A 24,847-nucleotide genomic window follows, 5' to 3' on the forward strand; every position below is an offset into this window, starting at 1 on the left:
CCCGGAATAACACCCGACGAGGGTCTTTATTTTTGTACGTCTCCGTCTTCAATCGGGGAATAGACAAAACACAACAGGACCACCTCAGCAACAGCCCCCCCCACCCCGGCCAAGGGATCCGACACGGCGCGACGGCCGAGACCCTTGGCTCCGACACGGAGGGGTTCGCCTCAACTCCTCAGCTTCTCCAATCCCCCGTGGTCTTAGTCAGGACATGCTTTGCAGTTGCTTCTCACCCAAGCTGCCGTCTCCCAACCCTTGGGGGAAACTCCCACCATGTACGGCAACGTCATTCTCTCCAACGGCGAACCGCAACCCTCGGATTACGAGTTCCTACTGCCGTTCTCGTGCCGTACCATCTGTGCCACCTATGGCCTCATTCGGGTACCCCAAAGGCAGGCTCCCATATTAAGCGGCGAGATCAGATCAGCTCAGGAACAGCAACAATCAGCACTTGACGGGCGCCAGCAGCGGTTCGGCATCAAATTACTGACTACCTATGCAACCACCAAGAGTCATGTCTGGCCTCCCAATCCCAACCTCAACCGCCCATCCCTCTCCCTGCCTTTACATTACCCTCCATGACGAAAACCCCTCGATAACCCCCAAAAGGGCTGCGGCCGCCATCTCGCAGACCTGGCCAGCCAACCAGGTGCGAGCCGTTTGACTTGCTGACCCCACGCGCCTGCAGATCGCCCGGCCTGCAAACGCACCAGCGATCTCTTCACGCGAGACAGTCACTTCCTCCAATAAGTTACCCTCAGATATTGAGAACGCTGCACCTCCGCCCGGAGCTGTTGTGTTCCCTTCCGTCTTCGCCGTCTGTCGACCATGGCACCACAACGAGTTTGCTGTGAGACTTGCTGCGTGAAATCCTGGCCTGATGGTCCCATTTGGATGACTGGGGTAAATCAGAGCCATGGTGACAGAAGAATGCGCTTGGTAGCGGCTCCAACGTGCCAGTCGGGCCGAAATCTTCCTCGACTTTCAATGATGTTTGCTCCCTCTTCCACGGCCAAACATCCGTATTAAGCCGATGAAGCTGTAGGTAGGGTTGTCGGATAGCTCCTGAGTTCCCATTCATACCACTTTCCAAGAGACGTCAAAGTCCAAGCAATGCTCCTGGGCTGACATCCATGCCGACCGAGGAGACGACGGACGAAGGCCTAAGTGAGGCTCCGGGAATCCCGTCGTTGCCAGCTTCGAGATTTCAAGTCCACAAGTTCTAGAAAACTCCTGGCAGTTGCCAATCTCAGTAGACGAGGAATTCAAGTCCCTGGAACCAATCACCTGGGCTCATAAGTCGGATCGCACCGCAGACACATCCCCATCGACTTGTTCAACATGGCCAGCGTCATATCAAAGTGGTAATGAGCCGACTCGTCCATCGCCTTGTTCGCCTGAGCCCTACAACAACCAAGTCAGCGTCGGCACCACATCGCACCATCAAGATACTTACAAAGGCTTCGTGTCGTGGCTGACGCCCTGGAGATAGGTGGACTTCCACGGCTTCAGGCGACTCCGATCCTGCGCCATGCGGATCAGGTTCTTGAGGATCTTGTGCTCGAGCCCTCTCTCCGCGGCCGCCGTCTGCAGAAACCAATTCGTCCTCTGCAACGTGTGCTTGTCGGGTATCTCGTCCGTCCGGCGGAATGCTGCCCTGAGCTGGTCGCGGACGACGTACCGCGACGGCGATGAGAACTGCACCGCTCGAAGAGAGTTGCGGTACAGCCTCCTGTACCAACCTAGGATGTCAGACTTCTTCATCTGCACCAGCTTGAGTGACTTTCCAATTAAATAGGGTAGATTTCTTGAAATGGAAGAAATTGAGACTGAGGTGAAAATTGACGCTGGTTCAAGCTTCCGTGAGCTCACCCAATTGATCCCCGGAACGCACGGGCCACTTCAATATTTCCACCTCATGCACTCTGATCCGACCTCACCCAAAAAAAAATCCATTTCACGACCAGCGTCGACGTCTCTCCCCCAAACGCCCACTCCATCCTCAAGCCGCCATCGCCATGGCACCCCGACTGCCCCCGAGCTGTCTCCAGCTCCTCCGAACCGGACCGACGACGTCGACGATACCCAATGGCGCCCTCGCCGGCCCCCGCGTCCACCTCCTCCCTTTCACCGCGAAGCGAGGCGTAAAGTACGGCTGGTCGACCGCCCCCTCTCGCAGCAAGCCCGCCCGCTTCAACCAGCCCACCGCCGGCCTGCCCGCCCTCACGACCGGTCCCGCCGCCGCCCTCGCCCGCCGCGAGAAGACCACCCCGCTCCGCACCGGCGTCCTCGCCCTCAAGAAGGGCATGACCGCCATCTACTACGGCAAGAAGCGCGTCCCCTGCACCGTCCTCCAGCTCGACCAGGTGCAGGTCCTCGCCAACAAGACGCGCAAGGCCAACGGGTACTGGGCCGTCCAGGTCGGCATGGGCTCCAAGGAGGCCCGCAACGTCGAGAGGCCGCAGCTGGGATACTTCGAGGCCAAGGGCATCGCGCCCAAGCGCCACGTCGCCGAGTTCAAGGTCCGGTCCGAGGACGGCCTGCTGCCCGTCGGCGTCCAGCTGTCCCCGGACTGGTTCCAGACGGGCCAGTACGTCGACGTGCGCTCCAACAGCCGCGGCATGGGTTTCGCCGGTGGCATGAAGCGCCACGGCTTCGCCGGACAGGAGGCCTCGCACGGTAACTCCAAGAACCACCGCACCATCGGTACCACCGGTCCCTCGCAGGGCTCCGGTTCCAGAGTCATGCCGGGAAAGAAGATGCCCGGACGGATGGGCAACGAGCGCACCACGGTGCAGAACCTGACGGTGCTCCAGGTGGACAACGAGCTGGGCGTGGTGCTGGTCAAGGGCGCCGTCGGCGGACCCAAGGGCTGCGTCGTGCGGCTGCAGGACGCCGTGAAGAGGAAAGCGCCGGCGCTGCCGTACCGCGAGGAGAAGTTGAAGGAGCTGTTGGCGAACAACGCGGATGCCGAGGCGAGACTGCAGCAGGCGAGGGAGAGGCACCTGGAGCTGAAGAAGCAGAGGAGAGAAGCGGCGGGATATGTATAGAATAGCTTTTCCCTTTTTACCCGTTGTTTATGAGTCCGTGTACTATACATGTTGTACATTTACCACCCTACGAGGCGAGGTGCGCGTAGCTAAAGGCTCTTCTCGCCCACGTCCCACCCAATGACCATCACCATCACCACGACCTTGGTATCTTTTTTCGTCCTCTCGCACTCGTTACTTAATGTTCTGCCTAAATCCCCTCGTCGCCGCCGAAGCAGGCTCGTCCAGGTCGTCGTCCAGATCGTCCCCGCCAACGATGCCGCGGAACGGATCCGCGCCGTCGAGCAGGTCGATCTTGCGGCCGTCGGGCGTCTCGAGGCTCCACTCGGTCGTCTCGAACAGCCCCTTGTGCGACGTCCGGAAGCTCGTGAACTTCATGACGGCCTCCCCCCTGGTGCCCTTGACGCTGAAGGCGATGTCGATGCGGCCGTGCAGCTGGTTCATCTCGCCCGAGATCCAGGGGATCTGGTGCTTGAAGTAGACCTCGTCGCCCAGCAGCTCGCGGGCCTTGGGGTTCGTGCGCAGCGCGTACATGGTCGAGGCGATGACGGGCGACGACGACTTTTGGTAGTTGAAGATGGCGACGCTGCACACCACGATGGCCGCCGCGAAGATGGGTAGCGACCGGGACCAGCGGAACGTGATCTGGTTGATGTCTTTTGCAGACGTCAGTGGACTGCCGAGCCATGTCTGTATCTTCTCTTTCTCATTCCGAAAACGTACCAGGCAGCTCTCGGTCAGCTCGCCTCTCCATCAGCGGCCCCGAGCCCGGCTTCGGCGCCGCGGTCGCCCATCTCCGTTGTGTCTGGTTTCTGATCTGGGGCTGTCGTCGTGCCGCGGCGGTGCGCAGCGAGGAGGCGAACCTCCTGGTTGCTGTCCTCGAGTACATGATTGACCTCAACGTTCGCAGATCGGCGTTCGATCTGAATATGTCTCTTGGGTGGTTGTCGTGGGATGTCGTCGTGGTCGGAGACGAAATTTCGGAACACCCCGAATCAGGTCATGCAAGTTCGGTCGGCGGGCGGGCGGGCTCAGCTCCAAAAATTCCGGGGAGGGTCCTGCCAGCGAAAAAGCCTCGCTGAGCTCTGGCCAATGGTTTTGTCACTTGTACCCATGTCTGCATGTGCTAAATTAGCTGGCGCATCATAAGGCTGAGGTGTCACTGCTCTCTTGGAGAAAGCTCCCTCACCCCTCAAGCTACATCGCCATGTGAATCTCACCACAGCATCGCACCTTTTCACACCAAACTGCATACACTGTACAACCCACAAAAGCTTCGCGCGGGTCCCGCGACTTCAGAAAAGCCATCGCCGCGACAACGTATCGAATACCCAAATGGCAGAACCACGAGGCGCGGCCGCCCGACTGCGGCGCACATTCCACTACCCCACAGACGATGATTCGGCCGACTCGCAACCCGAAGCGATGGACGAAGAGGGTATGTCTTCAGCCGTACTCCGTCGCGCTTGATGACAGCCGCTGACTTTCATCGTAACAGAGCAAGACCTCCTCATCCAACGCCTAGCCGAAGAAAACGCCGCCCGAAACGCCCAGTTCCGCACCTTCCTCCTCGCCCTACCCCTCCTCACGACGATACCCTACCTGATCTCCATTCTCCGCCTGACCTCCATGATGACCTCGCTCCTGTCCATCACGTCCCTCCTATCGACGGCCTACCTCCTCCACACCCAACCGCCAGGACAGACGGGCATCCCCTTCATCGACGCCTGGTCGCGCCCCAAGACGCCGCGCGCGAGTCCGGCTTCTTCGCTCGAGTCTTCGACGTCGTCAGTGTCCGGGGCATCGTCGCAGGCCTACGCGGGACCGTCCCAGCGCCGACCCAGACGGAGCTCATTCTCCTTCAACGAGGAGCACAAGTCTCCCCTGGAGCAGTACCTGCCGTACCTCAACCTGGGACTGTGTGCGATGCTGGTCTTGACGGGTATGGTGACGAAGCCAGGGGACAGGGGCACTTTCGGACACGTCGGCCTGGGAAACCTCCCTGCCATCGTGTACGTGGTAATCATCATTGCAAAGGTGGTAATGGGCAGCGTAGACCCCGAAAAGGAGTTGGCCGCGCTCAAGTATGACTACAAGGGTGCATAGACAAGCCGCACAGGCGGGGTGGGACTTTCACGACTAATGCCAGAATGATGAACTGTATTAATCACGCGTGTAAAACCTTGGGACGGTCGGGGTTGGGCTGAAAATTATGATTCAGGACGAGAGTGCGTAAACCTGTCTGCTGAACCGCACATAATTACGACACTCTACATATCTATAGACTCGTTGAAGCGCAAAACACCGTGACATTTGAGCACACCATCCACTCCCTTTGGTAACCTAGGAAAGGGGTCGGAAAGCGAGTGGGTTGTTGGCGGCTCCAGCGACTTGTCTGTGACAAGCGCCAGGCCGTGCGACTTGATTGCATCGACCAGCGCGGGCACCATGTCCTAAGGCACGTTAGCAGTTGTTGCGAGAATTTCTAGTTAAAGGGGCAACAAACCAGTAATCTTGAGCAGCAGATCAGGCCCATGAAGTTGTTGCTCTGCGCGATCCGGACAGCTTCCTTGATCGATGCGGATCTCCTGCCATGACTTTGGATGACATCCGGCGGCGCCATCGACTCCTCGCGACCGAGATCGTTGCACAAGAAAACGGGGAAGTTGGGCTGCTTCCAGTTGAGCGCCGTGCAAAGGCTCGGGTTATATGAGCTGAACACGACGGAGCGAACAGACTCAAGGGATTGTGCCCTTTGGGCGCGGGCGTGGTCAAACACAGTCGTGAGTAGAGAGTCGACGAAGGTGTTGAGATCCAGGGAGGGGCCGAGACCCAACGTCCTCTCCTCTTCCAAAGACGGGTACAGGATCTGGACGTTGACGTGCATTCCGTGGGGAAGCAAGGCCAGTGCCTCGTTGAGAGGGATTCCTGCGGTGGCCAACACGCGGTGGACATCCGCAATCGCATCCAACGGCTTCGTTGGCAGAGAGGAAAGTTCTGCTCTGCTCGGGCTCTTGGACGTGATGGTGCTGAACTGCTCCATTGTCAATCTCGAGATCGGCAGGTCGATGCCTCCGCATGGTATCGTCCACCGCGGCCACAACACAGGGATGCCGTCGCTGGTGTGCTGGACGAACAGTCGAACGAAGTCGCCAGACAAGCTCGAGCCGGTTATGAACGTGCTCGGGCTGCGATCGAACTGGCTCGTAGCCTTCCAATACGTCTCGAAGTCGGTAATCTCCAGCGGCTTGCCGTTGAAAGGCTTGATGACCTGTGTGTGGAAGCTGATCTGTCCAATGGCGCGAAGTCTAGGATCGAAGAGAGGCAAACAGCACTTTCCAGAGCTGCTGAGTAGTGCCTTGAACGTATTCGGCAGCGCCACCGTCTTGGCAATGATCTTTGCGCCGTAGGTGGGAAAGACGTCGAAATCCAGGGTGAACGACTCCAGGTTGTCAATCTGGAAGGAAACAAGTCGGGTATCTTCTTGGAAAGGCAGCATAATGTTCTTCGGGATGAGATCGGAGACCTTGGACGAGATCGTGAGGCGGGCGGCCGGGTATTTGCCATCGTGGAAGAACACCAGGGGTTGGTCTCCGTTCTCTTCGAAGCTGATCTGGACGACGGTTTTCGTGTCCAAGAAGTTGTGTCCGTAGCGGCGCAGAGGGATAATCGGCGGCGGGAGTTCGAGTTCGGGGATGGCGTCCGGGTCGAGGGCCATAGGCTCGGGTCCGCCACTTTCCAACATCGGCCCCAATCCATGCTGTACGATCATCGGGCTCGGTTTCGTCCTCGCGTTGTAAGGAGCCAGAAGCTTCATGCACTCCAAGTGACCTTCCCACACTGCGTAGTACATTGCTGGCAAGTCCTTCTCGTCGACGATGGTGGGATCGGCTCCGACTTCCAAGAGACCCTGAAGGCAGGGAACATTGCCTTCGCTCGCTGCATGGACCAAAGGCGTCCATCCGTACAGCTTATCGACCTGATCGAGGTTTGCGCCATAGTTTTTGAGCAGAAGCAGGAGCTCTGGCCGTTGACCGGACCGAGCAACGAGATGTTGGGGATAGAGCCCTTCGGCGTCGGGCAGGATCTGTGCTCCATGCTTGAGCAGCAATTCCACGATTGCCAGCGAACCGTGCTCGCATGCAAGATTAAGCGGTACGTGGTCTGCATCGGACACAGGGTCGATGCGGGCGGACTTCTCCAGCAGACGTTCTACGCACTGCAGATGTCCGTGGATTATCGAGTGCACAAGCGGTGTGAAGTTGTCATGGTCGATCAGATCTATCGTTTGAGCATTTGCTACAGTACACGTTAGCATTTTCGCCTCGGGAGGATCGTTTTCGTCTTACCGCTCGAGAGGGCATCGAGCATGTCCAAGCGGCCATGCATACTGGCGTAGTGCAGAGGAACTCTGCCGTAGACATCGGTGCGGTCAACGGCAACGCCTTTTGAGAGGCCATACTCGAGGACGAAGTTGTTTCCGTAGATCGCGGCCTGGTGCAAGCAATTCCTCTCGTTGATGTCGTCCTCTGACTGGATGTCGACCAGGCCGGTATCGAGCAGGACTTCGAGGGTGCTCTTGGGTGCCTCGTGGATTGCTGCGAGGAAAGTTCGGGTGAACCTTTCCATCAAAGAGAGATCGGAGCCCGACGACGAGCCGGCAGCAGAAGTCCGCATCCGTACAAGCAGGTCTCGCAGGGCCTCGAGGTTCCCGCCGATGACCGTGTCGAGCAGCAGAGTGTCGGCATCGCCCTCGTCGGTTCCGAGCAGATGCTGGCTGCTCACGATGTGGTCAGTACGGGACTCGAAGGTGACATGGTCTCCCTCGGCCCATGCCCCGAGCTCCTGTAGACTGGTCGTGGCCTGGTCGGATAGCTCGCTGATGACGGTGGCGTTGAAGAAGGGCTGGACCTCGACGGCCCTGGAGAGGTAGAGTTCCTTGGTCTTGGACTTTGAAGTCTTGTCCCACTTTTTGAGGATTTTGGAGAAAGCGGTTCCGTTGATCTCGACAAACTGCTGGAGCTTGTTCAGGTCGCTGGCGAACTGTTGGAAGCCCTCTTCGAGAGTCGTGAACTTGGCTGATCGTCTCGAAACGCCATTTCGTGATTGCAAGACTTTCTTCTTGTCGAGAAGGGTCTTCAAGCGGACCTTGAGCTGCAAAGGGGGTTAAGTCAAGTCACGGAAGCATCGCAACCGATGAAAGGAAAAGACAAGTGCATACCTCGGCCTCCTTTTGAAGATAGAAGGCGTTAACTTTTTCGAGCTCCCGTTCCTGATCGAGGGTTAGCAGGTATGGTGGGATATTCATTGCACTGACCCATGGCTAGATACTTACTAATTGGAAGAAGAAGGTGGCCTTGTTGGCCTGAAGAGCAGCCTGGGAGTCTATAGATATTGCGGAGCGGAGGGGATCAATTTGTGCGCTCAGCGTGGGAGTAGCCGACAGTTTCTTGATCAGCTAGAAGAAGGCCCGGTGTCAGTGGCAATGCCGTGTATTGCTTGGTTAATGCCATGGGGTTGCTCCATTTCCCAACCCCTGAGAGGGCTGTATCGGGTACCGAGTGACTAAATCCTCGGAGTGCTTTTCTTTTTTTGTGGTTTCTCTCACCGAACGACCGCCCAAAGCGGACGCGAAGCGACGGATGACAGCGGAGGGATGGGTCTGGGGCTACTGAAGACTTGTACATACCTTCTTGAGAGCCTTGTAATTCACAAAACTCGCGGCATACTCGGGGACCTCGAGCTGGCGCTTCTGGATTTGCTTGCCGAACTTCCTGTTAGGAGATTAGCATCCGCCTACGCGCCCGTGCTCTTGGGCACTTATAAGACGGGCCCCAACGGCCGATGGAGAGACTCACATGATGGACGGACGCCCGTGAAATCACGGCGTCCAAGGGAGATAGAGCACGTTTCCTAGGGCAGCAGCAGTATGCAAGCTCTCCAAGTCTGGCAGGCTGGCAGTGGGAGTCTGCAGGTGGATTTGAAGGGCGGTATGACAGAGGGAAGCTCTGCCGTTGTGCGTATGCGTCGGCGGCAGGCAAAGTGGATGACTAGCACAAGGATGCACTAAGTGACGTCGACCGGCGGCAACGGTGTCTTGGACACGGCTGTAAGAGTGGTGAAGAGAGTCGCACGTGGGGGGCCTCGGGTGGCGTGAGTTATGAGGAGAAGTGAGTTGAATCGAGACGTCCAACGCCGTGGAAGACTCGTTCTCGGGTGGCTTGAAGGATGAGACCTGCGAAAGGCCAGGAATGGGCGAGGGTCGAGACCAGATATCAAACCAACTCGGGGAAGGCTCGAAGCTGCTGATTGAGTCAGGAAATAGGTTGGTGGAAGGACGGAACAGAACATAAGCATTCGGGGTGTGTTTTACGTCCCACAGCGGGCTGGCCGCTTGGCCGACACAGGTATGAGGCAGTTGGGGCTCTGGACCTTCGTCACAGGCGCGGGAAGAGCAGGACCCTGAAGCGGTCTCCATAGAGGAGAGAACAACTCGGGCTGGGTACTGGTAAGGCCTGAGAAGGAGGAGCCTGTGGGGGCAAGACTGAGGCTATCCCGGACACGGCTCGGTGCTCGGTGACAGTCCAGGTAGCGATGAAAGAGGGGAGACAGCCCGGCGCATATGGCACTTGCGGCATAGCACGGGCAAGGTCAGGTGCGATTCTCGAAAGCAGTACGACAAGTAAGTAATAGGAACTAAGACAGGAGGCTGCGTGGGGGCATCGGGAGTGGTGAGTGGACGCGCATACAGGCTGGATGTGGATGACAATATCCCATGTCAGCGCCAGATGCCAGCCGGGCGGTGGTTTTTTCGGGCGACACTGTCTGTTCTGGCCCTCTAGACAAGCGAATCCAGGTTTCGTTCCCCAGACAGCAGGGCACGATCTGGCCGAGTGTCCGTGATGTATTGATCGCGGCAGGGGGGTTGAGCTAAGAAAGGCAGGGTCGAGACCGGGACTTATTGGAGTAGACTGGGGTTGTTCGTTTCTGTTACCTCGTCCCTCGGCAAGACGATGAGAGCAACGGAGATGGCCGTTGATGAGAAAACCAAGCAGGCGGGTATGTGAAAGTGAAGTTGAGGTTTATACGAGAAGGTATGAAGTGAGAGCTCGAGCAACAAGGCTGACTTTTGACGTGTAGCGAATCGGAAAAGATCACGAACGACGAGGGTGGTCACGCGTACCGGAAGTTCAGCGCTTGGCTTGTGTGAATCTGCGGCGGGATGGCAGCGGGAGGCGTCTAAATGCCAATGAGGTGTCGTCGTTGCTGTTGCGGCGTGAGTTGAGCGGTGATGTAAGGTATGAGTGTGAGTAAGAGGTGAGGTAAGTCGAGACAGTACGTCGAGGTAAGGTAGGCAAGGTAGGGTAGGAAAGGAAAGTCTGTTCTGCAACTCTACCGCTCGATGAGAGCCGAGGACGCAGCAGGGTAAGGTAGCAGAGATACCCAGGGTAGGGTATGGGTATTGTTGAAGGGTGGCTCAGATCTGGAGTTCGGGTCGGGTATTGGGAGTTGAGTGATGCAACGGAACAGGATGAACGATTTGCGATGGCCGGAAGATGGACGGGTGACTGACTGGAACTGAGTCTCTCTCTCGTTCTTTCTCTCTGTCCTTTCCACAGTGAGGCGAGTGACGAGGTCCTTTCCTCGACGGACGACACGGGTAGGTAGGCAGGTACCTTCTCTCTCTCTCAAAGTCGAACTGGAAACTGGAGAATGGAGACTGCAAATCGCAGGCCGCAGTCCGCAGACCCGTGAAATCCAATGGGCGCCGGCCGGGGCACCGCTTGGCCAACCACCGTGTCGGTCTGTCCAATTGGAGGGGCCACACGGCTCACTGACGGTCCAATTGCGGGTCACATTGCCGGCCTGCTCTTGCCCATTCTACCCCCCCTTGTCGAAATAGGTACCTAGGTACTTGCGGTAGCGAGAAGGTGCGGGGTACCTTTCTGTCTTCAACCCTTGCTCGTTACACTGCAACAGCAGCAAGAGACCAGAACAACCCGCCAGTCATCTTTGCGAACGGGTCGACAGAACATGCGCTAAACGACGTGTCGAGTGGTTCTTTGGCTGTTCCGTGGCCAGTGCTCCTTTTCCTTGTGCACTTTTTCCTGTCTGTATCAGGCAAGTATCCAAACACGGACACCGAGCATCTCCAACCGCCTGCATCACCAACGAAGCGAATCCGCCATCTTCCACCAAGACCAGTGCCTACAGTGTACCTTCTAACTCGGGAAGCACACGACAACAGAGCGAGAAGGAGAAGGAAAAGAGCCCAAACACTGAGCACTTGTTCTGGAGTCTGTCTCCGCTTCCCGCCGTCTCTCAATTCGCGCGGATACACTTCCCTGATTTGCTGTCGCATAGTAGCCCCGAATCCAAACAAACACCTCACGATGCTCGTGCGTTCCAAGGCCGTATATCGAGAGGTTGAACACGTGGGCTTAGCTTTTCCCCGTGGAGCAGCTTCAGAGTTCAGTTATCAAATTTTCTCTCACGTTCAGATCGGCAAAAGTACCCCTCTACCTGCCTCGTGTCTCTTGTCTCGACAACTCCGCCCGCAGTCGTTAAAAACGTTTGAGCAGCTCTGCACTCGAGCCATACGACGAGCGCAGCGTGCACTTGCCTGTCACAGTTAGGTAGGTACTTGTTCCAACGTCAAATGCAAGGCATCGTCAACGTAGAGTCAAGGAAGAACCGTGGAAACCCCCCTCCCCCCTCGCGTCACCCCTCAAAGCCAAGTCCTCAGATCGCCGGCCAATGGCGGCTCGCATACGAACCACGTTTTTTGCTCGACATGCCAAGTGCGAGGCTGAAGAGCCAAAAGCTTACAAGTACTTTACACTGCAGGACAGAGAGAAGTCCGTGCGTCGAAACTCACTCTGCATTTTTCACGTTTTTTTTCAGTCATTAAGAATTCGCTCTCGTCTTCCCTCAACCTGGTAGTTCCATGCCCTGGCTGCGCAGAAGAGTTGCCGTTGTTATCTTCGGAGCCAATTTGGAAGGCAGAGCTTTAACCCATCCGCTTTCTTCCCGGGGCCTTCGGTAAAGCTCCGTGTTGACTCTACAATTTTACCCGCTGCGTTAGTACTCTGTATAGACGGCATATCGTGCTCCAAGTCCACCGAAATGCTCCGATTATACGTCCCCGGCCTTTCACCGCACTAGCCAGCCACATCCATAATCCGTTTAAAGACGCTGCATTTCCGTTGAAAGCCGACTTACTCCGTCGGGAAAACCGCAATTCTGGAGCCCGTTTTTTACACCATCCGCTTAGCTAACCCGTCTTTACATAACCGACGTCCTGATCCTCGAACATGGTCTAACCCGATTGCCAAGTTCGACGACAACACTTGCAGCAACCACACAGGCACGGAAGTAGCCGGACTGCTGGGCAGAAAAAAAGGGAAAAGAAGAAAACCTACCCCCTGACCTACATGATGCGGGGCATCCTCTAAGCCATGAGGGGAAGTATGACAACCCGAGAGAGTCCTCGTCAAGCCGATCTTCGTAAAAGTCGTAGGGCGAGCGGTGCTCAGTTTCTCAAGGCATCCCTCAAGCACGCGAGGCCCAGCAAAGATGGATGTGCTCTTAACAAACCTCAACCTCTATCTGCACCGTGATGTGACGACGAATTCGCTAGCCACGCTGGCAACCCAGCTCAAAGACCCCTACGTCGAGATGACGAGCCCCTCAGTAGCATCGGATCGTAATCGTCATGCAGTCAAGCCGGGAGTTAAACCCAGATGTTATTCTCAGATGCGCAGCGGGGCCAGCTTTTTCCAATTGCGACGTTACTCAGCTGCCATCCACCTCAGCTCGGCTCAGGAGCATCACCCGGGTCTGGCCATACATGCTGGCCAGACGACCCTCTTACGTCCGCACGCTGCTGTGTCAATCACCGGGATCAAACCCACTTCGATGAATCGTGTCCGCAGAAGCCGAGGTGCCTCCTGTCTACACACTACGTCAGATGCCGGTCTGCTGCCAATGGGTATCGCCGGTACCGTTACTTACTTCGGCACCGCAGCGTCTCTACCGATTCACCATCGTGGGCCTTGCCGGAGTCTTGACATCACTGGCTGGACTTCGCCGACCACTTTGAATAGCACTCAATTTGGATCTCCCGACTACGCTTCCTAAAAATTGATTCGGGGTACCCCAAGTCCCCTTGCCTCCCGAGGCCCCTTTGCCAGGCTCTTGTTACTGCTCAAGCCAGGGGGTGGATATCTGGAAATGAAAGTGTATAGGGACCAAAATTCGCCAGTCCTCCAACTCACGATGCCTCCGCCGATTGCTGCTTAGTTCTTCTTCGCCGCCGCGCCCGCCGCCTCACCCTCCTTGGAGTCGACCAGGCTATCCGCCATTGCCTCAGCGGCAGCCTTCTTGAGCCTCTCGCTGTCCTCGGACTTGACGTCCTTGGTCGCGGCCTTCTCCTTGGCCTCCCTCTCGTCCTCGCTGTCGCCCAGGCTGAACGGGTCGTTGTCGTTGATGGGGCTAGGCTCGACGGTAGAAAGAGGCTGCCACTTGCTGGACTTCGCCTTGGAGCTGTCGTCGGCGGAAACCCTGGGTGACGATCCATACACGTCAATCTCCTCTGCTCCTTCACGGAACGCAACCTTGCGTCCGTCCGGCTTGGGAGACTTGGACGGCGGAGGGGGCTTGAAGAGGTCGGGGTTCGACAGCGGTCGGTTGCCGTCGCGGACGGGAGCTACTCCGTGTTAGCGCCGGACTAGCGGCGGCATGAAAAAGAGTTCTTGCTGGCGTGTACTTACTTCCATCGGCGGTGAACTTCATACCCGCGAAATCGTCGCTCAGAACCTGTGGGTCGGCGTCGTACCTCTCGTAGTCGCCGCTCCTACGGCTCGACTCTCCGGGGCGTCTTCCGTACTGTCCCTGCTGGGCCTGGCCGGGTCGCTGAGTGTGCTCGTCTTCCTCCGCGAACTCCTCGTCGAATCTCTTCTTCATGGTCGTGATCCAGCTGTTGACCTTGCCTTGCGTCTCCATAAAACCCTTCCTCAGCTTCTCCTGGATCACCGGCAGTTCGTCGTCGAAGAAGTTGTGCTCGCGGTCCTCGGCGTTCGGCCTGGGCTCGAGACCAGTCTGCTGGCGTCTGACGCGGCCGCCGGGGCTTCTGTTTGAGGTCCTGGCTTCGTAGTTGCCGACATTATCAAAGTGCTCGGCGAGCTGGCGCGCGTACAGCTCATCGGCCTCGAGCTGGGAGAGCTGCGCCGTGGCGGCGGGACGAGGCGGCTGGGGGGGAGGGTTCTCATCTTCGGGCTCGTTGCGTGCGGCATCGGGGTCGGTCATTTCTGGGACGATCTGTCAGTTGCAATCGGTGCCCAGGTGGGCACGCGACATACCAAGCAGAGCATTGAAAGCAGGGTCAATGCGTCCGCCGCTGGCCCTGAGGACGGCCTTGATGACGGAGATGTCGATGCTCGGGAATGCCTCCTTCAATATGTCCTCGGTCTTCTGGGTTTCGGTGGAAGGCCTGGGAGGCTTCGGAGGGGCGGCCTCGGCCGACGCGGGAGCTGTCGAAGATGCCATGTTTGTCGAGGTGTTGGTGTTCTGGCGGGGCTCTTCACCGCCGAGGATTCCAGTCTCCTGGACGTCTTCGTCGTCGCTTAAATCCAGGGGCTTGACGGTGGTGGGAGATTCAGGTCCACTCGACGACGTGTTTTTGGTCTAGAAATCACAAGGAGATGAGGTGTCAGTCGCAGGGAACATCGCATAAACTAGAGTGTTTCGAGGCGGGATGGCGCACTGTTTCGTTGGGAGCAGACATGACTACGTTGTCCAACTGAGCGTGGAGGCTTCGGATACTATCTGGTCGAAATGGATCGCAATAAAAGCCTTAAAGCCAAGGTGTCTTGTAGGATCTGGAAAGGGTGTCTCCCAAGGTTGTTATGAAAGGCGTTGGTATTGCGCCGAGCGAGGGGTTAGGGAGCTGGCGAGATGATATTAAAGTGGGCTGCAAGCTGATGACGCCGCGCCTCCAGGCGGCCACTTGAGCGAGCTTGAGCTCAGCCACAATCCTTGTTGCCACAGGTGTCAGCAGTTGGACGAGGAACTCCCTCTCGGAATGTCAGCAGCGTCACCGGCTTCTCACGGCTGGTGCCAGCTGTAGCTCTCTCATACCGACTTCACCAGGCAACATCACCGGCCCGAACAGGCAGGCCGTTGACTTACAACATCAAGAATTTGTTTGTGTCAGTTGAAGCGATGTTGAGCTGAGGCCAAAATGATATGCTGAGGCCAAAGAAGTTGGTTTTATTTAGACGCCGATGACTTCTATCTGACAATCTAGATTTTATCGAAGTCCTGGGCGAGGCACTAATTTTTTCTGATTGACGTTCAACCAACAATAAGTCAACAACTAGCAAGCTTCATCGATCATGGCCGACTTTGACCTCAACTCATCGTTCATCCCGGCATTGCACAAGCCGGCAGCACTCCTCCCCATCGCAAAGCACCGGGAGTCACTGCTTTACCTCATCGAGACCAAGCAAGTGACCATCGTCGTTGGCCAGACGGGCTCCGGAAAGACTACCCAGATTCCCCAGTTCCTCGAGGCAGCAGGATGGTGCGCAGATGGCAAAGTCATTGGTATCACACAGGTAAGTCGATGCCGAAATCACTCTACGCTAGAACGATCACTAACATGCAGATAGCCTCGCCGAGTCGCCGCGACGACTGTCGCCATGCGAGTTGCCGAAGAGGTTGGCTGCGAAATAGGCAAAGAGGTCGGCTACGCGATCCGTTTCGAGGACGCAACGTCCGCCCAGACGCGCATCAAGTTCATGACCGACGGCTTGCTCATCAGGGAGGCCCTCGTCGATCCTCTTCTCACGCGGTACTCCGTCATCATGGTGGACGAAGCCCACGAGCGCTCCATCAGCACCGACATTCTTCTGGGACTGCTGAAGAAGATCCTGAAGAAGCGGCCAGAGTTGCGCGTCATCATCAGCAGTGCCACCCTGCAAGCCGACGAATTTCTGAAGTTCTTCACGACCAACCCGGGAGACGAAGGAAAAGAAACGAAGCGGTCAGCGGCGGAAACGGCAGACAATGACACGAAAATGCAGGCTGGCGACGACAAGTGCGCCATTGCTGCCTTGGAGGGAAGGACGTTCCCTGTCGATGTTCTGTATCTCGAGTCACCAGCGGAAGACTATGTCGAGAAGGCCATTTCAACAGTCTTCGACATCCACGAGAACGAGAAAGAGGGGGACATCCTGGTGTTCCTTACCGGGCGCGAAGAGATCGACAACGCCTGTCAAGCCGTCGCCGATCGCCTCCTGGACATGAAATCGCATGACCAGAAGCTACAGGCCCTGCCACTCTACGCGGGTTTGACAACGGAACAGCAGATGTACGTCTTCGACAAGCCCCCCGAGGGCACGAGAAAGGTCGTCTTCGCAACCAACATCGCCGAAGCCTCCATCACCATCGACGGCATCGTCTACGTCGTCGACTGCGGCTTCGCCAAGCTCAGGGCGTACAACCCGCGGACGGGAATCGAGGCCCTCACGTCGACCGCCATCTCCAAGGCCTCGGCAAACCAACGCGCCGGCAGAGCAGGACGTACGAGGCCCGGCAAGTGCTTCCGTCTGTACACCGAAGAGGCCTTCCTGGGTCTCCCCGCGGTCACCGTTCCCGAGATTCAACGGTCCAACCTGGCGCCCTTCATTCTGCAGCTGAAAGCCCTCGGCATCGACAACGTTCTACGGTTCAACTTCATCAGCCCTCCGCCGTCAGAGCTGATGGCCAAGGCTCTGGAACTACTCTACTCCCTCGGCGCACTGGACGAGTACGCCAAGCTCACCAAACCACTGGGCTACAGAATGGCCGAGATTGCCGTCGAGCCGATGATGGGCAAGACACTCCTGAGCGCCTCCTCCTTCGGATGTCTCAGCGAGATACTCACCATCGCGGCCATGACTTCCGCAGGCGGAAACAACGTCTGGTTCTACCACGACGGCGAACGCAAGGCGATGGAGACCTCCCGGCGCCTGTTCGCCGCCGAGGAAGGCGACCACCTGACCCTCCTGAACGTCTACCAAGCCTTCGTCACAAAGGGCAAGAAGGAGTCCAAATTCTGCCGCGACCACAACCTCAACTTCAAAACCATGTCACGTGCGGTGAGCATACGCGCGCAGCTGAAGCGGTACCTGGAGAAGTTCGGCATCACGGTGGACGAGTCGCTCGCCGGTCGGCAGGGGCAGGACAACGCCAAAAAGGCGGAGCAGATCCGGCGGTGCCTCACGGCGGGATACTTCGCTCACGCGGCGAGGATGCAGCCGGACGGCACGTTCCGCAACGTGTCGGGCGAGACGACGCTGCACGCGCACCCGACGTCGCTCATGTTCAACCGCAAGGCTGACTGGGTCATCTTCCACGAGGTCATGGAGACCGGCACAAAGATATTCATTCGAGACATCACCAAGATCGACAAGGGCTGGCTCGTGGAGTACGCGCCCGAGTTTTATCAGGTCGTGGACAATTCTGCGCCGGCGTCGAACACGCGAGGCTGACTGTGAAACCCGGCGAGGACGGCCAGGTGAGGTTGAGAAAAGGGGCGCCCGAGGCGGGGGGAGGAAGAGAGACATGGGTCCGGGAGAGACGAGACGAGACGAGATTAAGCCGCACCCGGGCTGTTCACCGAGGCCCAGGAGCGAAGATTCCCGCGACAGGCCAGGCAGTTTGACGTGGAAAACTTGAAAGAGGCCGTCACGAGCCTGGGACTGCAGCGGACGGTGTTCCTTCGTCGTTGGAGCAGAGACATCAACCCACGCACGCGACTCAGGATGCAGATGTCTTGCCGCAGATAAATATCGAGGCAAGGCCGAACGGCATCGGTCTGCATCAAGGAGGCGGGCCGAGTAAAAGACTGGTCTGCCGGTGGCGATGAGAGCAGGGCCCGAAATTATCCCATCGATCATACCCCTCAGCGAAAGCTCCCGACAAGGGGCCATCAGGGGTTTCGTGGAGTTTATGTACGGATGCAAATACACACAACTTTTATGAAGGATATCCGCATGTTCCCGTTTTACGAGCGCTGCAGCATAAAGCGCGATTGGTGACGATGCAGCGGACCGGAGACGGGGCTTCCCACCGCAAGTCGGCCAATGACAAGCTTTACTCGGCCCATCGAGATTAGCTTATTTGGATGACTGGGAGGCAGTGCCAATGTTTTTTGGGTCCTCCTCACTGGCGAGCCAAATAATCAAGCATTGCGATTGACTTTTTCAGTCTTGGAGACTAGTCTTGGCCCAGCCGTGGGCTGCTTGGCTGTTTTTCCGCACTCGCGATAGAAGAAAGTCAGGAGCTGCCGGGAGTGGCTTCATTGTTCTCGGATGAAGTGATTGCGCCTCGTGTTGGCTGCCACAAGTGAGACAGAACAACGGTGCTTTTCTCCGAGACACGCGGATTTCAGACACATCAGGAATGCGATTGTCTCTCTCTCCAGAGGGCCGGGCAGCATGGAGGACTGTCTGGGGTTTCTTCTCGTCTTCTTTCATCTGCTTGGCGTCAGCGGTACGAGCGGTAAACCCCCGAATGGAGTCATTCAGGCGAGCATTCGTTCGGAGAAAAGAAAACAAGAAAAACCCAACCAACAATCGGCCATGGCAGGAACCTAGACATTGTTGATAGCGTCGTTGTGCGGTGGGCCTGGGTGCTGAATTGCGCTGAAATGCGATTCAGCAATCCCCTCACTGTTGCCAGCAGCGTTACAACGGGAAAAGCAGATTTGTTTTGTGCAGGTGCTGTTCCGGACAACTGCCGCTATCTCTTCCCACCGGCCCCTTAACCCGGCACTCCGTTGTCGCCGTCATGGAACCCCCGTAAAAGGAGAGAGCCGCGGCAGCTTCGAAGCCGGGAGAACCTTGGCCAGGAGGGGAGCCTTTGTTTCCTTGTTTCTTCCTAATTGAACGAACCGCCGCGTCCAGGATGGAGGAAGCGGTTGTGTGCAACCCCCACTGACGGCCGAAATGACGGTTCGCGGTGCCGCGCCCGCGTTGTTGTTGCTTCTCATGTCGTGCTTTTATTTGTACGGACCACGGTCGTGCTGTGCATTTGCAGGCCGCCGTTGCATGCAGGGCTTATGCATCAGATGGAACAGCCGGCAGCAAGATGGTGAGAGGCTAGAAGCGATTCCCGATTTGCACGCGCAAATTAGGAGGCGCGAGGCGCCGTCCAACGCACGGCTCGGCTCCTCACCCTCAAGCCCTATTCATTCTTCTCGTGGGAGTGACGTTCAATAGGCGCATGGCTTGCGAATTCCAGTTGGCCGAAAATAGAAAAGTCGCGATGTTAGCAGACACATTAAGGGAAGAGCGGCATTATCGGGTCGTGGATCGTGTCATCGTAAATGCGGCTGCGGGGAGCGTGGTGGAGAGCCGAAGGGGAGGCTTAGCCTCCAGGACGTTGGAAGTCGCGATCCGTGGACCGTGGGTGAGGTTATCAGCAGAGGTTCATGTCAGTCGGAAGTGCCCGCTTGGCAACCCGCGAGACCCTCACGCATTGCCAGTGATCCCATTGCCAATTGCCCGGTGTCGATGTCGTCGTCACCGCCAGGGCCCCCCCTTGGTAAAATCCCCTCCAGAGCCCCGGATGGTTCCAAGAAGAGGGCAGAACCCCAACACGCGATGAGGGCTTCAATTTCGGTAGAGGCCAGCCTGGGTTTGGGCGCGGTTTCGCATCAAGAGCCTCAGAGACACGGAGACACGCTCTGACTGTGTGTATGAGAGACAGGCGATTGCCATGTCTCGTGCTCTGATGCTCTGATGGGCTTATTGCTGCTTCTTTATTCTCACAGCCGGGGTAGAGTGAGACCAGCTAGATCCAGAAACAGCGGCCGAGGATCTAGAAGCTACTGAAGCCACTAGCCCAACGGGCGCGATGAGCGCTTGTGTTTGTGGTGTTCGCTGTTGGGTTGCGTGCGGTCGGAGTGTGGGCGAGCGGGCGGGTGTTGGGCGAATGGCAGGTAGGGAATGGCCTGTGTTCGTTTGCTTGTTTCTTTTCTCTGGTTCCCCGTCTTTTTTCTGTGTTGCAAAATTGGGATGATCACAGTGTGACAGTGTCTGAAGCAGCGGCGGCAGGTTTGTGCGACGCGCCAAATGTCGACAGGCTTGCAGGAGGCCAGCGACTGATTCGTGGGATGCAAATCATCTGCACGGTGTCGAGCGCTTGTGTGTGTGTTGCTTCTGACTGCTGACTGCTGGCTGCTGTGTCTTGGCCGCTGTTCCTCTCGCTGGCGCGGCGATGGACGGCGTCGTCTGGTGAAATCTGATGAACCATTGGATCTCCACCCCGAGCTTCGAATGGTAGAGGAGGGGCGCGTTCCTGCAGTAGATCCCTGCGGCCGGCGAGGAAAGCCCCTGTAGCACCATGCGCGTGTGTCGATTTTAGTGCAACGTTTGTAGGGAGTGCTCGGGCAATGCAGCCAGTCAGCGTCTGTCTGTGCCTGACTGCTGCGATGGATGGGCGGGATGATGGATGATGGATCGATGGAAGAAGGAGCTGGATTAAGTCGGAGGCGTCTATTGCTGTGATTGCAGTCCGGCGTACGGGTAGTATATGCGAAGTCGAGCATCGACGACGAGAAAGCAAGGCGGTGAAGTGCATTACATAAGATAATGAACGGCAGAGGCAGAGGAAATGAGTTTTCTGGCAGAACTCCGCGAAAGTAAGAAAAAAAAAGTCGACAGAAAATGGAAAGCGATGTCCAGGGGAAAAGGTCGCGCCAGCCCCGGCTCATTTGCTGAAATTGCTTTTCATTCGCCCGTTCCCACAAAACGGCTCCTCACACCCCGGTCCGCCATCCCAAAACTTGACAGGCACCACCCCCCTTTACCCCCTTCGCTAGTGTCTCCTCTCCAATCTTTTTGCTATTGAACTCCATTCGATGGTGGCAGCATTCGACTGCGGTGGTATTAGGACGGCGTCGACGGCTCTTTAGTGCCAATGATCCATTGTCATCCCAACCCTGACAAAGGCCCAGGCTCCCAAGCTCACCCGGCTTGCAGGCACAACAAGCACACACACACGGGCAGGGTCAGAGTCCTTGTCATGGGGGTCCCCATGGCCACTATCCTGGGAAACACCACCATGCCAGGCTCAGGGTCAAGGTCGGACGGTAGGTAGACCAACGAACTGTTGCTATCGTTGACCCAATTTCCCCTCTCCGAACGTTGGCTGGCTCGTTTCGCTTCGCTTCGCTTGAGAGACCCGGTGCTCTTGCCCGTTCTCGCTCTCCTCAGCACGGGAACTCCAGCTCCTCTTGACCCTCTCTGGCCCCATCCACCACCCTTACACCCTCACTCTCACCCTCACCCTCACTCACCCTCACGCTCTTTTGCCTTTGGCACCCCCCCAAAAGGGACTGACTCTCGGTTTTTCCCTTCCCTCCCGTCCTTTCCACATCGTCGGTCGTTACTCTGATCCAATTTGGCCAGTGACATCTTCCGGCTTTCCACATCCAAACAACTGCCTGCCAGCGGGCGAGTCACTCTTTTATATCCTTTCTGTTTGGATTGTGTGAATGGACCGTTGGACTTAATCAACTGTCAAACTCGAAAGTCGTTCTTTACCAACATACACAACCCGCGAGGTCATACAACCGTCTGTCCCGCACTGTCGCTCTTTTTGACCGAGAAAAACAACCCGCTCTCGAATTCGCCTTTGTCCGTTTCGAGGAGGAATAATTCGATTCGACGTCCGTATTCATCGACCGTTGCTTTGGTGTCGCTCAACCTACCGACCCGTCCCCCGAACTCGTACCGATTCATTTACACGACCTTCCGTTGGGCTATGGTGCTATAGACGCGATATCGGTTTCGAGAAGGAAGGAGAATCACCCAACGTCGACCGTCGACATCTCCCGAGACGAACAGCTGCTAGTGGAGAGGTGTGTGACGGAATCACCAACCATCAACCCGTTGATAACATCTACCCACGATGGCGTCAACATCTTTCAACGGCAACGGCTACGTAATGGGCTCCCGGATTCCTATCCGGGACGTCAACCCTGTTGTGCCTGCGCCCTCCCCGGCCAAGCCTCTGTCGATTGCCTCTCGCATCATCGGCGCGAGAGCAGCAGAATGTACTGGATCTGCCAACCAGTGCGAGAAGCCTGTCGACCAGTCCGCTCTCACCCTGCCCATTGCCCTGGGTATCTCGTAGGTTTAAGCGTCTGGTTCACACTGCGGGTGTAGGCTGACATTGCGTAGAATCCCCGTCTTCGGTGCCCTTTGCTTGTTGTTTTACTTCCACCGGAGGAACATGAAGAAGCAGAGACTGGAGGACATCAATGACCCGAACAGAGGCTTGGACTTCGGACTGGGCGAGGGCGGCTCTGACAAGGGCGGAAACGGCAAGGCCAAGCGCAAGAGCATGATGTTCCGTGAGAAGGGAATGGGCGTCGACACCAAGAAACGCCAATTGTCCATGGACATGAACCTGTCAAGCCCCTACCTCCTCCCGCCCGGCGTGCAGAACTCGCGTGAGTCTCTGCACTCTCTCGCGAAGACTCTCCACAACGAAGCAGACCCCTACCGCCACATCGACAAGTACGGCAGCGACGTCGGCTCGATCCGATCTTTCAAGCCGGACGGCTCCGTTTACAGCCGTTCGACCAGCCAGAGACGCGACTCCAGCATGACCGGTCGCACCACCATGACAAACAGGACTCTGCCCCCGAGACAGAACTCTCTGCCCAAGCCCCCCGGCGTCTCTGCCGATCCGTTCGCCACGCCAAAGTCCAGGTCAGGATCTCCCGCGCCCGACGGTCTTACGCCCATCTCGCCAGTCATCGCCACGCCTACGTCTCCCGTCATCAGAAGCCCTCTCATCGCGGAGCCCATCATCCCGCAGATCGAGACGGTGCCGTACCCGGACGACAGGAACAACAGAAGCTCTCTCCCTCAGATCCCCGATCTCCCGGAACCCGCCCCCGTCGCCTTTAAGGGCCTTCCCACCAACCCGCGTCCCTCTGGAGCAAACCCTGCTGCCCCTGAGGCCCGGGAGGCAGACACCGCTCCTTTTGCGGCTGAGCTACCTGGCACCGCAAGAGCGGAGCAAGGCCAGGCCCCGGTCATCCCGGCTGTTGGCCTTGGTCTGGAAGATATGAGCTTCCCCACTCCCACTCACCGCTCCTCCCCCCCTGCCGGCGGCTCGCTTCCCTCGAGCCCCCGGCCCCAGAAGGACGGTACTCCATCGACGCTTCCAGCCATCGTTCCCGAGGAATCGAGTGTTTATAATGACCGTTACGACCAAGATGACTACGAGTATGAGGAAAGGGGTCGGTCTCAACGTCGTTCTGTGGAAGTAGCCGACAATCGTGCGTCTCGTCAACTCGGTATCCCGGCTCAAGACAATAAGAGACTGTCGGTTGGCTTCCGCCCCCTTCCGCCGGACGAGGTCATGGAGTCTGAAGATCCCGAGGAGCGTGCCAACAGAATCAGATCCTTCTACAAGGAGTACTTCGACCCCGACAACCCGGGCGCGGGCGGCCAGCCGCCCCTGCCTCGCGGTCCTCCCATGGGCCCTCCCCGAGGCCGAGGCCCTCCTCCGGGACAGCCTCAGTACTACGAGGACGTTGACCCGAGCTATATGGGAGGTCCGGGAGGCGACGCCTACTTCGACCCCGACACGAACTCGTTCGTCATGCCCTACGCGCAGCCCGTCACTCGTCGCGCCATGACTCCGCCGCCGAACGCTTCCCGTTTCCGCGGCCCGCCCCCTCCCAGAGTCATGCACGGCTCGATGGGTGGTCGCATGGCCAGCCCCGGCCCCGGCTTTAGGGGAAGAGGACCACCCCCGCCACGTGCCGGATCGGCCATGTCTAGCCGTCTTGGGCCCTCCCGACGAGGCTCCGACATGTCCAGCCAGTACACCCCGAGACCCGGATCGTCGGTGTCCAACCGGATGGGTCCCCCACGACAGAAGCCCAAGGGTCCTCCGCCCTCCGACCTCAACACCCTGCCCAACCCGGCCAAGCTCAAGGACGACACCTTCGCCATCATGAACCCGCTCGACTTCGCTCCTCCCGAGAGCTTTGCCGATCGTGCTCGCGGTCGCTCTCAGAGCCCGGCAGGCGAGAGACGTCCGTACATGCAACCGAAGGGTATCCACTCCCCGTTGGTCAGCAGCTTCGAGGAGATGCCTGCTATGCCCAGCCCGTAAGTCACCTCACATGACCCCTACAGCAGCACGAGACTGACAACGGACAGACACTTGTTGAGGAAATCGGGAACATTCACCGCCCTTGACTTTGCTCCTCCCCGCAAGTTCAAGGACTCGGACACGATGAGCGACGCCGGCAGTATCCGTAGCAACCGCAGCGGCATCTCTGCAGTCAACCAAGCCGCCATCCGCAGTGGTGCCGGCAGAGTCAGCCGCCTGCCCGGCGACACCGTCTTCACACAAGCCTCCATGCAGGACCAGCTGAAACCGTCATGGGGCATGCACCGGTAAATGAAGAAAAAGCATAAGGCGTTTGTTTGTTGTTATCATTACATTGTTCACCGCGTATTGATACGGCAGCGCCGAATCTACGGTCACGACTTGGCATGCAAATTCGCAACATAGGGTTTCCATCTCTTAAACACACACACGCTACCATCCATGTACATGACCTCGGAAAGAACAAGGGGGTGCTCCCTGCCCTTGAGTGGGTGTGTGTTGCATCAGGGTGTTATTTCTTCTCGCATTTAGTAGCGACGTACTGCTAATGTCTTTTTGTGCAACTACACCTTATTTTTCTGTTTCGCTGCGTGGAGTATTTGGGTCAC

At 57.5% G+C, this 24,847-nt stretch overlaps 8 protein-coding genes across 8 annotated transcripts; 4 read left to right on the forward strand and 4 right to left on the reverse strand.

Moving 5' to 3' along the window:
* Positions 1 to 1,286: 1,286 nt before the first annotated feature.
* Positions 1,287 to 1,767, reverse strand: CkaCkLH20_12363 (mitochondrial carrier protein; the record flags this gene model as incomplete). The annotated part of the gene is made up of 2 exons (XM_038895076.1): positions 1,287 to 1,407; positions 1,460 to 1,767. 2 exons carry the CDS (start codon positions 1,765 to 1,767, stop codon positions 1,287 to 1,289), a joined length of 429 nt encoding a protein of 142 aa, XP_038739590.1.
* A 254-nt stretch (positions 1,768 to 2,021) lies between these two features.
* CkaCkLH20_12364 (putative 50S ribosomal protein L3) lies at positions 2,022 to 3,053 on the forward strand (the record flags this gene model as incomplete). Its single annotated transcript, XM_038895077.1, has 1 exon — positions 2,022 to 3,053. The coding sequence occupies one exon, from the start codon at positions 2,022 to 2,024 to the stop codon at positions 3,051 to 3,053; it is 1,032 nt and encodes a 343-aa protein (XP_038739591.1).
* Positions 3,054 to 3,227: 174 nt separating this feature from the next.
* CkaCkLH20_12365 (uncharacterized protein) lies at positions 3,228 to 3,942 on the reverse strand (the record flags this gene model as incomplete). Its single annotated transcript, XM_038895078.1, has 2 exons — positions 3,228 to 3,709; positions 3,777 to 3,942. The coding sequence occupies 2 exons, from the start codon at positions 3,940 to 3,942 to the stop codon at positions 3,228 to 3,230; spliced, it is 648 nt and encodes a 215-aa protein (XP_038739592.1).
* A 446-nt stretch (positions 3,943 to 4,388) lies between these two features.
* CkaCkLH20_12366 (uncharacterized protein) lies at positions 4,389 to 5,159 on the forward strand (the record flags this gene model as incomplete). The annotated part of the gene is made up of 2 exons (XM_038895079.1): positions 4,389 to 4,491; positions 4,552 to 5,159. The coding sequence occupies 2 exons, from the start codon at positions 4,389 to 4,391 to the stop codon at positions 5,157 to 5,159; spliced, it is 711 nt and encodes a 236-aa protein (XP_038739593.1).
* A 164-nt stretch (positions 5,160 to 5,323) lies between these two features.
* On the reverse strand, positions 5,324 to 9,027 carry CkaCkLH20_12367 (ankyrin repeat protein nuc-2; the record flags this gene model as incomplete). Its single annotated transcript, XM_038895080.1, has 7 exons — positions 5,324 to 5,506; positions 5,560 to 7,352; positions 7,403 to 8,207; positions 8,275 to 8,325; positions 8,389 to 8,511; positions 8,743 to 8,827; positions 8,939 to 9,027. 7 exons carry the CDS (start codon positions 9,025 to 9,027, stop codon positions 5,324 to 5,326), a joined length of 3,129 nt encoding a protein of 1,042 aa, XP_038739594.1.
* Positions 9,028 to 13,351: 4,324 nt separating this feature from the next.
* CkaCkLH20_12368 (CUE domain-containing protein) lies at positions 13,352 to 14,687 on the reverse strand (the record flags this gene model as incomplete). Its single annotated transcript, XM_038895081.1, has 3 exons — positions 13,352 to 13,761; positions 13,826 to 14,362; positions 14,414 to 14,687. The coding sequence occupies 3 exons, from the start codon at positions 14,685 to 14,687 to the stop codon at positions 13,352 to 13,354; spliced, it is 1,221 nt and encodes a 406-aa protein (XP_038739595.1).
* A 761-nt stretch (positions 14,688 to 15,448) lies between these two features.
* Positions 15,449 to 17,587, forward strand: CkaCkLH20_12369 (helicase associated domain-containing protein; the record flags this gene model as incomplete). Its single annotated transcript, XM_038895082.1, has 2 exons — positions 15,449 to 15,670; positions 15,725 to 17,587. The coding sequence occupies 2 exons, from the start codon at positions 15,449 to 15,451 to the stop codon at positions 17,585 to 17,587; spliced, it is 2,085 nt and encodes a 694-aa protein (XP_038739596.1).
* A 4,426-nt stretch (positions 17,588 to 22,013) lies between these two features.
* CkaCkLH20_12370 (uncharacterized protein) lies at positions 22,014 to 24,530 on the forward strand (the record flags this gene model as incomplete). Its single annotated transcript, XM_038895083.1, has 3 exons — positions 22,014 to 22,234; positions 22,286 to 24,235; positions 24,287 to 24,530. 3 exons carry the CDS (start codon positions 22,014 to 22,016, stop codon positions 24,528 to 24,530), a joined length of 2,415 nt encoding a protein of 804 aa, XP_038739597.1.
* Between the last annotated feature and the right edge of the window lie 317 nt (positions 24,531 to 24,847).

Source organism: Colletotrichum karsti (genome assembly GCF_011947395.1).
Source record: "Colletotrichum karsti strain CkLH20 chromosome Unknown Scaffold58, whole genome shotgun sequence".
In the NCBI taxonomy this organism is placed as follows: domain Eukaryota; kingdom Fungi; phylum Ascomycota; class Sordariomycetes; order Glomerellales; family Glomerellaceae; genus Colletotrichum; species Colletotrichum karsti.